Source organism: Callithrix jacchus, chromosome 4 (assembly GCF_049354715.1).
Source record: "Callithrix jacchus isolate 240 chromosome 4, calJac240_pri, whole genome shotgun sequence".
Taxonomy (NCBI): Eukaryota; Metazoa; Chordata; class Mammalia; order Primates; family Cebidae; genus Callithrix; species Callithrix jacchus.
The window spans coordinates 117,908,808-117,921,645 of record NC_133505.1 but is presented as its reverse complement, the minus strand read 5'-3'; the positions used below and the strand labels follow the sequence as shown (position 1 = coordinate 117,921,645).

The 12,838-nt window shown below is 44.1% G+C and overlaps 1 protein-coding gene across 4 annotated transcripts in view; it reads left to right on the top strand.

Annotated features, from left to right (window-relative positions):
* FYN (FYN proto-oncogene, Src family tyrosine kinase) overlaps positions 1–8,436 on the top strand; it is a 192,260-nt gene extending 183,824 nt beyond the window's left edge. For all 4 annotated transcript variants that reach the window (XM_078369967.1, XM_035296539.3, XM_008994918.5 and 1 more), the window contains one exon: positions 6,826–8,436. In XM_078369967.1, the coding sequence (XP_078226093.1) occupies positions 6,826–7,034 (209 nt within the window). In that variant the 3' untranslated portion in view covers positions 7,035–8,436. The remainder of the gene's footprint in view (positions 1–6,825) is intronic.
* Positions 8,437–12,838: the final 4,402 nt, after the last annotated feature.

The window sequence follows — 12,838 nt, the reverse complement described above, 5'->3', positions numbered from 1 at the left end:
AGGAGACTGAGAAGCCGAATGAAAGCTCTCATCTTAGCCCAGGGTGCAGTGTCTCTCCCTGGCTCATCCACAGTCCCCGAGGTTTTTCCTGCAGTTCATGTTGTTCCCTCAGAAAGGGAACTCTGCCTAGAATTCCCAGAGGTCATGCTGTCACCTCCACTTACAAGGTTTCTCTCGACCGGCATGGCTGGTGAGAGGAGGAGGGAAACCAGAGGAGAATGCACATGAAGAGGGCAGCCAGAGAGGGACTTTTCGGCCCCCAGTCCCATGTTCTCAACCCCCGGTCCCATGTTCTCCTGCCCCAAGCCCCATGTTCCCCGCCACAGTCCCTCGTTTCCCGCCCCCTGTCCCATGTTCCCTGCCCAGTCCTGTGTTCTCACCCACATGCTGCCGCTCCTTGTTCTCAGAGGTGCAGTCCCAGGGCCTTCCTGATGGGCACCCTGCCTCTCTTTTCACTGCCTTTTTTTCTGAGACAAACGAGTTCTATATGATACTATACTATCAACTTCAAATACAGAAATATCTTCGTATTCAGTTATATGAGTAACTGTCTTTCTGTGTTTATTAATACAGTGGGCCTAATAAAATCAGCTGCCCTTAGGTTATCTGGCAAGATGGGGAAAGAGAAACAAAACAAGTCATTATTGTACCTTCTCAAGATCAGTTCTTTATTCTCATCCACACTCTTCCATCAGCATCTCTCTGCCCAAAATTTTCTCATTGATCCTATACTAAAATCGAACTCAGCGTCACGCTTGTTAGCCAGTCTGATAGCAAGGACACATGAGAATCTGTTAATACAAGCACATTCAATGGCGCAGGCTCATGCTGAGCAAGCACCATTAACACCCCTCCTCCTTCCCCGCCCCAGCGCAGCACTCTCAACAGACGTGTAAACATAGGGCCTTTTCAAGGGTTTATGCACAGAAGCAAGGGGAGCCTCAGACCCGAGGCCTTATGCACAACATTGTGGAATTCACTTTGAATGGAAAGCTCAGTTTGCAAAAGTTATTTGGATATCTGATAACCTAAATACCATTCCCATTGTTAAAGTGCTTAATTATTCAGATGGCACAAAAATCCAGGTTCTTGCTACCCACAGTCAAATCCAGATGCAAACATGGGCAGATAACAGTTAAAATCCCTGATTATGCAGATATGGCCCATCTGAGATCCATATTGGGAAGCTGCACAAATGAAAAGCTATAAAACACAAACACTCTTCTTTCATAAAAGACACTGTTTTCAAATAGCTGAAAGCACAATGAATGTTGAGGTATTTTGTTAACAAATGGAGAAACCGAGGTCAAGGGAAGTCAAGTCACCTGCTAAGAGATGCAAAGTCAGAAGTCAAGAAGTGATATCTATTTTGGTGCTGTGCCAGTGAATGTGATTTTTATTCCTTCCTTAAAGAATCTGAAAGGAGGCCAGGCAGAGCGGCTCCTATCTGTAATCCCAGCGCTTTGGGAGGCTAAGGCAGGGAGGCTCGCTTGAGGCCAGAAGTTCAAGATCAGCCTGGACAAAATAGCAAGATGCCATCTCTACAAAAAAAATAAAAAGAAAATTAGCCAAGCATGGTTGTGTATACTTACAGTCCTAGCCGCTTGGGAGACTGAAGTGTGAGGAGGATTGCTTGAGCCCAGGAGTTCAAGGCTGCAGTGAGGCATGCTCATGCTGCTGCTCCCAGCCTGGGTGACAGAGCAAGACCTTGTCCCTTAAAAAATATATTTTTTTCAAAGAATCTAAAAGAAAAAAAGACTACTGAGTTGACATACAGCTCAAAGAAGTGGAATGGGGAAGTTTAAAAGAGAAGGGAAAAGAAAACATACACACAAGAGTAGACACTGTTGGCAACCCTACAGAGTCAGAGCTTGAAAGTGAGAGTTGGAACTTGACCTCTGAGTTTGCTGGAGGAAGCCAGCAAAATGATTTAGAAAGGATAATATCATTGGAATGGCAGGAAGTGAGTACAGATCTGTTGGCTAGAGAATCTCAGTTGCAGTGTTTGGGGCAGACCGACTGGAAATGAGGCTATGTCAGGGACCATGTTTGAAAGCCCAAAATCTAAGTTGACAGGAGGTATTCCATGGAGGCTCTGGGAAGGAGAGACTCGAAGGCAGACCCCACACAGTGGACTAGTAAGGTCTCACTCTCTTACCCAGGCTGGAGTGCAGTGGCACAATCTCAGCTCACTGCAGCCTCAACCTCCTGGGCTCAAACATTCCTCCCACCTCAGCCTTCTGAAGAGCTGGGACCACAGGAACATGTCACCATACCCAGCTAATTTTTGTACTTTTTGTACAAAAATTTCACCATGTTGCCCAGGCTGGCTTCAAACTCCTGAGCTCAAGCATTCTGCCTCAGCTTCCCAAAGTGCTGGAGGTATTTTATGGATTTTGTACTATTCGGTTGTACCCTGTGAAAGTGACCCACCACAATGACCTGTTTTCCTGAGCGACTCTAGAGAGAGAGCAGAAGTGGCTGGTTGCTCCTGTGGAGCTAGAAAGGCAGAGGAGAGAGTTGGAACAAAATTGGGCAGTGGCCTCTGTGCTTCCTGGCTGCCCAGCCCCAAGCATCCTCTCTGTGGGAACCAGGAGACGCACACACTGTTTGAAAATGGCTCTTCCCACAGTCAGACACCACTGGCCAGCTGGGACCCTCCTGCTGAAAAATGCTCTCCCTTGCAGCGCCCACTAGGAAACCTAGAAGGCCAAACTATTTATGACAGTGTTGCCTTAAAATGTGCTCAGGCACCATATTTTATAAAGTTTCTGTCTCTTCTTTCCACTAAAAAAGGAGAAAAAGGGAAAACATTCCCAGGCACTCTTATCCAGCTCCTCAGTTGGAAGGGCAATAAAAATTCTTCTGCCTAGGCATGGTGGCTCACGCCTGTAATCCCAGCACTTTGGGAGACAGATGGCTCACTTGTGGCCAAGAATTCTAGACCAGCCTGGCCAACATAGTGAAACCTCATCTCTACTAAAAATACAAAAATTAGCCCAGCATAGTGGCGCACACCTGTAATCCCAGCTACTCCAAAGGCTGAGGCAGGAAAATCAGGAACCCAGGAGGCTGAGGCTGTGGTGAGCCTTGTTGTGCCACTGCACTCCAGCCTGGGCGACGGAGCCACATGTCATCTCAAAAACTAAAAATAAAAAATAAGATTCTTCTCTCTAGTGTTCCCATGTCTCTGAAGATACTCTCCCACTGCCCTGGTGCCCAGACTTGTGTTTATTCCCTTCCCATTCTCTACCCTTAACCTCTCGGGTATTAGGTAAAGCCAATGTCTTGGGGAAAAGTGGTTAAAAAGAGGAAATAACAGTTTTCTTTCTAACAAAAATATGAAACCATCTAAGAAGAAAAAAATGAAATAGGCTCATCTTTTTCATAGTGTGCAGAGTAAAGGCCATCTTTCCAAAAAAAAATTCTTTGAAAACCATGATTTTCAAAGTTTTTATAGCTGAGAATACTATTTTTTAAATACAAGTTGAGTATCCCTAATCCAAAATCCAAACTGCACCAAAATCTGGAGCTTCTTGAGCCCTAACATAACACTCAAAGGGGATGTTCAACTTACTGGTTGAGCAGCCCTATAATGCAAATATTCCAAAATCCTAAAATAGCTGAAGTCCAAAACACTCCTGATCATAAGCATTTCAGAGAAGGGATACGCACCCTGAATTAACAAATTCCATTCCATTTAGTTGTTGTTTTTAAAATAAAAACTAGCCCAAGCCTTGCTGAGCGGGCAAATCTTGATTATACAGTTATTGTTGCAGAGGTACATTGTGATGCCCGGTCTGCAGGTCAGCCTGTGCGGGTTCTGGTTTATGGATGGTTGGAAAAGAGCTAGTCCCGTTCCAGTTGTCATTGTCAGCCAAGTGCATTGTTGAAATATCCTGCTTTCCTGGCAAAGCTGCCACTGGTATGTTTCCACTTGGCCCAGTGCGTGGAATTGTTTTCATATGCTCCTGGTGCTTTGAGAGGTCTGGGGAGAAGAAAACACAAGAAGGAAGAAGAGGAGTAGGGAAGAGCGGAGGGTCACAGACAGGAAAAGAGGAGGAGAATGAGAGGGAGCCTGACCATGTAGGTCTGCCAGGGCCCTGGATGGGCCAGTTTATACCCTGTCCCTGGCTCCAAATGCCCAGGAAGCAGGCTGCCTCAGGAGGCGCTACATGTTGAGGTTCACATCACCAAATCTGTGTCCGAGGCTTGGAACAGGCTTTGGAAAAATGACCCAGTGGCCAATTAAACTTTCCACTGGCAGAGATTGTATGAAACTTTTTTTTTTGGTGAAATCTTTCCATTTGAGTAGTTTGTTTTTTAATGAAATGAAACATGTACTGACATGTGCTCTGTGGAGCAATAGGAGAGTGATTAATTAAACTCTGTGCTGCCATTTTGGATGGAGGCACTCAGAGCCAGAATCAGGCATTAGGAGGCGTTTCAGGTGCTGTAACCACCCCCAGAAGGATGTGTCAGGCCCTTCTGCCTGTTTTCCCTCCCGTTCCTGTGGGCTGCTGGCAGGGACAGAGAAACAGATTTCTGCAGGTCCAAGCTTTGTCATTTCTGAAATATGAAACCAAGGACTGTCCTAAAAGATGTGGCAAGGCAGACAGTTTGGAGAACGCCAGTTCTGCTACATGATTACCTGTATACCCTTCCTTCCTGATCTTTTTGGGCAATATGTATGAAGAAATAAAAACAGTAAATAGCCTCATATTCAGTTCAGGTTTTGTCACCAAATGAGGTCAGTTCAGATCAGTTCTGCAGTCAAGTGAGTTACAAAAACTTGTGTGTTCAGAGCTTGTTGGATTGTGGAATTGTGGATAAGGAAACGCTGGCCTCTGCCTGAATTTGTCTAGAGCCCAAGGAGAAGGCTGCCTTGCATTCCCGAGCAGCTCCACTTCCTCCCTTGCTTCCAGCTCCCCGCCCCCATCCCGCATTCTCAGCAGCTGGAGGAGGATGTAGGCTAATTCGCCGCAGCACTGCCTCTCCCTCCGCACATGCAACTGAGGAAGTCCTGGTAAAAGCATGCATGGCACGGAGGCAGGGACCCCGACTCCTTCACCAAACCTCTCTTCCTAAAATAAGGGGTCGTCCTGACACATGAGTGAGGTTATTTTACAATAATTGCATTGAAGGCCTACTTCATTACAGCAGAAGTAATACAGAATTTTTATCACCTTAAGAAGTGATAATGGCAGAGAATAAGAAAGCATCCTGAAAAGGTCTGGAGAGACATGGGACTACTGGGCTGTGGTTGACAGCCAGGAGCAGCCAGGGTATACTCTGTTCCACAAGGAACAACACAACCAAGAGGTCTGGCAACAGACCCAGAAGTCCAAGTGTTCCCTGTCCAGGGGCACAGGCTGTGCTCTGGCCCAGCACCTCTGGCTGGGCTGACAGGTTTCTAGCTAGCAGGTCGCCACCTCCCCCAGAAGTAAAGGGAGGTCCAGGCATGTGGTGTGGGCTCCTGCTGGCTGTAGCCCTGGGAGATAGGGGAAGAAATCTTAGTTTCTATATGGCTCCATCTGGTTCTTGCTCCTGCAAATTAACCAGGTCAGAAGTTGGGGAGGATTCCAGATTACAGCCTCACTGGCCAGGAAGCAGCCAAAACATAGCACAGTTTGACAGGGGAGATGGCAGGAGGTGATATAATGAAAAGGGGGAGCAAAACTAGAGAATAGTGGCTGGCAGTAGTTGGGAAGAGGACAGGACATTGGCCACCCGCTAAGTATGGTAGTTCCTATAATGTTAAGGCAGCCAGTTGCAGGAGGCCGCACTCTAGGCAGTTAGCGATCTGTCTTCTGTTAGTGCTATGCAGCCCAGTGTTTCAACGTGAGGCAGCTCCCCCCCGAGTCAGGAGAGCCTCAAATGATGGATGGCCTGGCTGAGGTCATCAGTAGAGACAGGCCGCAGACATGCTCTGTCTCCCCATCAGATTCACCAAACCTCAGGGCACTGTGGGGTTGCAGGGCCAGACAGTCCCCAGCCATGCTGGCATGGCAGCAGATCTCTGACAGTGGGGAACCAAGTGTTTGTCCAGGCATGAGGAAAGCAAATTTGTGAAGTTCATAAATGGAGTTTATCAATGCTATAAACAAGGGGCAGCATTCTTTCATTCTGTGCGATTTTTTTGTCTGCTTTATTCATATGTTTTTGTCAGCTTAATTGAAGTATAATTTACACACAATAAAATTCAACAATTTTAAGAATGCAGTTTATTGAGTTTTGACAAACAGTCACACCACCAGGCACATGATATAGAAGAGGGGTTGGCATATCTGGCTCCCAACCTTTATTTGTTTTGTACGTTTTCGAAGGGTTGTTAAAAAGAAGAAGACAGGGATCATATGTGAGCCGCAAAGCCAAAAATATTTACTGTCTGGCCTTTTACAGAAAAAGTTTGTTGACCCGTTGACCCTGACACAGAACCTTCCCATCCCCCTTGGAGTTCCCTCTGGCCCCTTTGTGGGGATTGCTCCCCTCCCCCGGCAGCCACTCATCTGCCTTCTATAGATGTAGTTGCGCCTTTTCTAGAATCTCGTATAAATGAAATCGTATAGTATGTTTCCTTTTGTGTCTGGCTCCCTTCACTTATAATGCTTTTGAGAGTCATCCTCTGGGTTTCTGCATGTCTCAGTTCTGCACTCCTTCTTACTCCTGAGCAGCATGGCAGGGTTTGACTCCTGGGGGAGGTGGGGGTTCTCCACATGTTTTAGACACATGCAGATGCAAAGAAGAAGAAAGGGGAGCTGCCAGTGCGGCTGGTCAGGGCCTGCAGCCCCGGGGTGCCCACTCTCACTGCCCTTGTCTTTGCAGGCATGAACAACCGGGAGGTGCTGGAGCAGGTGGAGCGAGGCTACAGGATGCCCTGCCCGCAGGACTGCCCCATCTCTCTGCATGAGCTCATGATCCACTGCTGGAAAAAGGACCCTGAAGAACGCCCCACTTTTGAGTACTTGCAGGGCTTCCTGGAAGACTACTTTACCGCCACAGAGCCCCAGTACCAACCTGGTGAAAACCTGTAAGGCCCGGGTCTGCAGAGAGAGGCCTTGTCCCAGAGGCTGCCCCACCCTTCCCCATTAGCTTTCAATTCCGTAGCCAGCTGCTCCCCAGCAGCAGAACCGCCCAGGATCAGATTGCATGTGACTCTGAAGCTGACGAACTTCCATGGCCCTCATTAATGACACTTGTCCCCAAATCCGAATCTCCTCTGTGAAGCATTCGAGACAGAACCTTGTTAATTCTCAGACTTTGGAAAATGCATTGTATTGATGTTATGTAAAAGGCCATACCTCTGTTCAGTGTAAATAGTTACTCCAGTGCCAACAATCCTAGTGCTTTCCTTTTTTAAAAATGCAAATCCTATGTGATTTTAACTCTGTCTTCACCTGATTCAACTAAAAAAAAAGTATTATTTTCCAAAAGTGGCCTCTTTGTCTAAAACAATAAAATTTTTTTTCATGTTTTAACAAAAACCAATCAGGACAGGTGTTTGTTTTTGTTTTCTTTTTTATAAACATGAATATATATAATATATATGTCCCTGTACATATACAATGTGGGTGCTAATGTGGAGACTGTGGCCAGCCTGGGCCACCAAGCTGTGGGACCCAGAGGGAGGATTTTACTGCCAGTCAGCTTCAAAGCACTGGTGTTCTTCTGAAAACACCAGCAGCCTCATTTTTGGCTTTTGCAAAACATGACTTTTTCATTTGGATTGCACTTTTCTGGTTCGTGACTGTACCTGTAGATGGCTGTTTACTTTGACTCTTTTCAGGAACCGACCCCCAAGCTGAATTTACAAGTTCTGTTACCAGTATTTGCTTCAGCTTATTGCGATTTGGTCTCAAAAGTTAAACATAAGCAAGCAAATGGCTGATACGACCAAGAGAACTGGAAGATGGATACCACACAAACTTCTTGTATAAAAATGTGAATGCTGAAATGTTTCAGACATTTTTAATTTAATAAACCTGTAACCACATTTAAATGGTCTAAACCCATAGCACTGTAGTCATGGCAACCTGCTAAACTTTCTCATGCAACTAAAATTTATGGGGGAAATGAGGGTGGGGGTTGTACATTTTTCCCATTGTAAAATAAGTGTTTTAAATGTCCTGTACTGCTAATGAATGACTTTCTATATGTCCAAGAGTTCTCCGGTGGAATAACTATGCACTACTTTACATTTCATGGGGATGCACAAAAACAAAGTATTACATTTTTAGTTGCTGTTTGTACCAACCTTGAATTACGTATGTTTAACAACAACAAATCAAAAATCCTATTTCTATTGAGTTTTTAATACTGACTAGCAACTCTGAAGTCTTAATTCCTTTTTTGTTATGATTTATTTGTGAGTTTACATTTTTAAATTGTTTAACTTTCTTAATTTAGTAATTAAAAAGAGAGCATTTTACATTTGAATTTTTTTTTGTTTATTTGTTTAAATCATGGAAGTACTCTGGTAGTTCTGTGACACATCTGTCCCACACCAGATGGTATGGAGTCACCTGGTGAATTTAGCCTTTGTGCGATGATTTGCAAATGACAGAAACATTGAGAACATCTGGAGAGTTCTTTCCCCTCTAGAAAGGGTAGGCTCTTGACCAGCTATTTCAGAGGGTCATTAAAGCAGAAGTAGGCGTAGCTTACCATTTGAATTTATTAGACATTTTCCCCAACTGGAATTTACTATGTCCTGCTTGTAGGAGAAACAGACAATCACGAGAAGACTCTTTCTTGTCTTGGAGTCAGTACATGTATTTCCAAATGTCCCTCCACTCTGTAATCAAGGAGTTAACGGAGCGACAACCTGGTGTGGTAGGAAGGGCAGTGGGTGAATGCAGGCTACCTGTCCACACCCAACTCTATGATCATTCAGCTTCAGGACCCTGAGCCCCCTCCTAGAATCTGTCATTTTTAGGGCCTGTCTGTGGAACTGAGGGGGTTGGATGAGATTCATTCCTCAGGTCCCTAGAGCTCTAAGATCCTGTGATTGTAAGATCACCGATGCCATGCAGGGACATACAAGGAGGATGGTTTTCTTGGTTGAAATAACCTTTACATTTAGGGAGGGCTTCCAACATTTAAAAAAAAGTGAAACAGGTTTTCTGATTACTCAAAACTTTATGGTATTGTTTTTAGCATTAATAGACTTGCTAAACTGATACAATTTTAAAGATCTTATTACATACATTATCACATTAGGTAGCTGATTAACATATTCTAGATATTTTTAAAGATAACTTTGCTTTTAATCCTGACACCCCACTAGGTTGGACAATTTGCAAATATTACTGGAAGATTTTTATGTTTTGATTCATTCAAAACTATATGATAAAAAAAACTGTTTTAAATAGAAAGTCTTTAAAAAAAAGTGGGGGGGCTCTTCAAACCAAAGTATAGCCTTATGTATCAGTTGAGTTCATGGTGGACTCCCTTATATAAAAGAAAACTAAGGACTTGGGTCCTCTCAAGGGCTCTCTTAGGAAACACAGCATGCTATATAGAGTGAGGTTATAAATACAAAGATGGCAGAGACTTTCAGGTTTTTTATTCCAAGAAGTGAATGTGCTTTCAAGAGATATTCCTGAGGTAGACGATACCAGAGAGTCCCACACCTCCCAAGAAGCCACTCCTCCTTATAAGTTGTACAAGCTTAAGGTGAGGAAACTGAATTTGCTGACCAGAAAGTTCTCCTGTTAAGAAAGAAAAGCATCACCTTAATGTCAGGTGATGACAAGGCATTTTTTGTCTTTAGTAACCAGCCAGTGAATAAGTATTTGCTTTGTTCCCTTAGGAAAGCGGCATTTAACACTCCTCTGCTGGAAAGGGAGCCTTCCTAATAAACTACTACTTTTTTTTTTTTTTGAGACAGAGTTTCCCTCTTATTGCCTAGATTGGAGTGCAATGGCACAATGTTGGCTCACCAAAACCTCCGCCTCCTGGGTTCAAGTGATTCTCCTGCCCCAGCTTCCTAAGTAGCTGGGATTACAGGCATGCACCACCATGCCTGGCTAATTTTGTATTTTTAGTAGAGACGGAATTTCTCCATGTTGATCAGGCTGGTCTCGAACTCCTGACCTCAGGTGATCCACCCGCCTCAGCCTCCCAAAGTGCTGGGATTACAGGAGTGAGCTACCATGCCCGTCCAAACTATTACTTTTTACTTTTTTTTTTTTTAAGATAGTGTCTTGCTCTGTTGCCCAGGTTGGAATGCAGTGGTGCAAACATGGTTAACTGCAACCTCAACATCTTGGGCTCAAGCGATCCTCCCAACCACACACCAGCTAATTTTTGTTATTTTTTTTATTTTTTTTTTTTTTTTGTCTTTTTGGTTTGTTTTCCTTTTTGTGGAGTATGGGGTCTCGCTATATTGCCCAGGCAGGTCTCAAACTCCTGGGCTCAAGCTATCTTCCCGCCTCTGCCTCCCTAAGAGTTGGGATTACAGGCATGAGCCACAGCACCCGGTCTGTTATGATTATTTTTTGTAGAGACTGGAGTCTTGCCATGTTGCCCAAGCTGGTCTGGAACTCCTGGGTTCAAGCAGTCCTCCAGCCTTGACCTCCCAAAGTGTTGGGATTACAGACAAGAGCTAGCTACTGTGCCCACCTCTTTAACTCTTTTTACTTTTTAAAAATCAAATAACAAATCTATTGGAGAAGACCATTTGCAAAGTTCAGATATTGTAACTGTGATAAAGGATTTTTGTTCATCCCATTCTCTGCAGCTCCTGATCTCCTCTGATGATCAGTTCACAGGCTGGGAGGACCAGAGAGCCTAGGAGACTCCTGTGCTTCAGAACATCAGGGTAGAGGCAAATGATGCACTTGGCTCTGCCATAGTCTTTACACAGAAAGGTGTATGCGGAACCAGGCATTTACATGAGAAAAGTTAAGGGCATATGTAATTCCTCAAACACAGCCACACTGTTGAAGATTTCCTTGCAAGCTCCAGAAGGTGTTTACCTGCTTTGAGAAAGATAGGAATCCTCCTGTGGCTAAGTGTTGGCACCAGAGGATTTGATAGTAGCATTAGCATGGCAAAGTATTACCTGCAATTTCCCAGGGGGTCTTAGGAATGTATACTGTATTAATTGCAATGTTTCTTTTATGAATCTTGAAAGAAAGTATGGTTTTCAGCAACAGGCAGAAGAGAATTGTACTACAGCCCCCTGCAAAAGAGATGTCATCTGTTTATTAGTCATGACTCTGGACAAAGTCATGTGATAGGCATTTCCTAACAAATTGTATGGGAATAAAAATGTTCTTTGGTCAGTTTGTTCCTGTGAGGCATTTTAATAGGTTTCAATGACTTTTGTTGACTTTCTTACCACTATATATTATACAGTACTATTGGAATTCAATTAGGCTGTCAAAAATATTTGTTAGAAGGGAGGAAGGAGACCGCTTTGATTTGGGGGAGGGGGAAAGAAGCTTAAACACATTTTTATTCTAAAAATGATAGAGTGAGGTATAGATTACTAAAGCAATTGCCAATTGTATATTTGTTCTTTAATTCTCAAAAATAGCTTATATCTATGGAGAAGAAAATAATGAAAAATAATGTCTTTACCGTATTTGAACTATAGACCTGTGTAATTTATATAGACCTATATTCCCAGAAAGTTTTCATACATAATAAACTCCTAAATCATACCTCATTCTTTCTAAACATGCAAAGTATTCAGAATCCTATGGAAGGGCAAATATACCTTTATTCTAAAAATTAATTATGAGCACTGAAAATAAAAATAAATGGTTTTCCAGTGTTGCAAGGACCGACCATGCTAACGAAATGTAATCAGTGATGAATGACTGCTTCCTCGACAGCAGAACATTGTGCTCCTCTCCATACGGCTTACTACTCTCTAACAACGTGTTTAATGCCACCAATGTGTTTAATACTGCTCTCCTTCTAATGTGTTTGCCCTGCCAGATTGTGAGCCTGAGAACAGAAACTTCCTGACTAGTTCACCATTATTCTCCCTGCACCTAAAACAGTGATGAGCTTCTGGCAGATGTTGGCTGGACGGATGGATGGACTGTTAGGTGGATGAGGCCCACTGTCCAGTGGGGTGAATGGTTCACCTTCAAATGGCATATTTACCTAAGAACCTGCTAAGCACGTGGGACTGAGTGCATGCTGCCCGCAATGCTAGCCCTGCGCATTATGAATGTGTGGTCACCTGTGTTCCAGATATGATTGAAGGTCCAATCTAAAGCCTGAAGTGAACCCCTTGGTACTTCCCAAACCTTTCCCCAGAACTGTTGCAATCCTAGTGAGGATAAACTTGTACCTCTTGGAACCTGGGAGACAGCATGAAGTAAATGGTATCAAGTGATACACAGTCTTTTTTTGGTTCAGTTTGGTTTTGAGATGGGGTCTCACTATGTTGCCCAGGCTAGATTCGAACTCCTGCACTGAAGCAAACCTCCCACTTCAGCCTCCCAAGTAGCTGGGACTACAGGCATGTGCCACCACACCTGACCACAGTCTTTTTTGTGGGAGTGGAGGGGGGCAGTGCACAGGGTCCCACTCTGTTATCCAGGCTGGAGCGCAGTGGTGTGATTATGGCTCACCGAAGTCTCAACCTTTTGGGCTCAAGCCATCCTCTCACCCCAGCCTCCCAAGTAGCTGGGACTACAGGTGCATGCCACCACGCTCAGCTAATTTTTTTTTTTTTTTTTGTAGAGACACGATCTCACTATGTTGCCCAGGCTGTAGCCTTAAGTAAAGTGACTTCAAAGGCTCATTTTAGCTTTTTAATTTGATGAAAAGTTGATATTCTACTCCCTAAGATATCCATCTTTGTCTTCAGATAAAG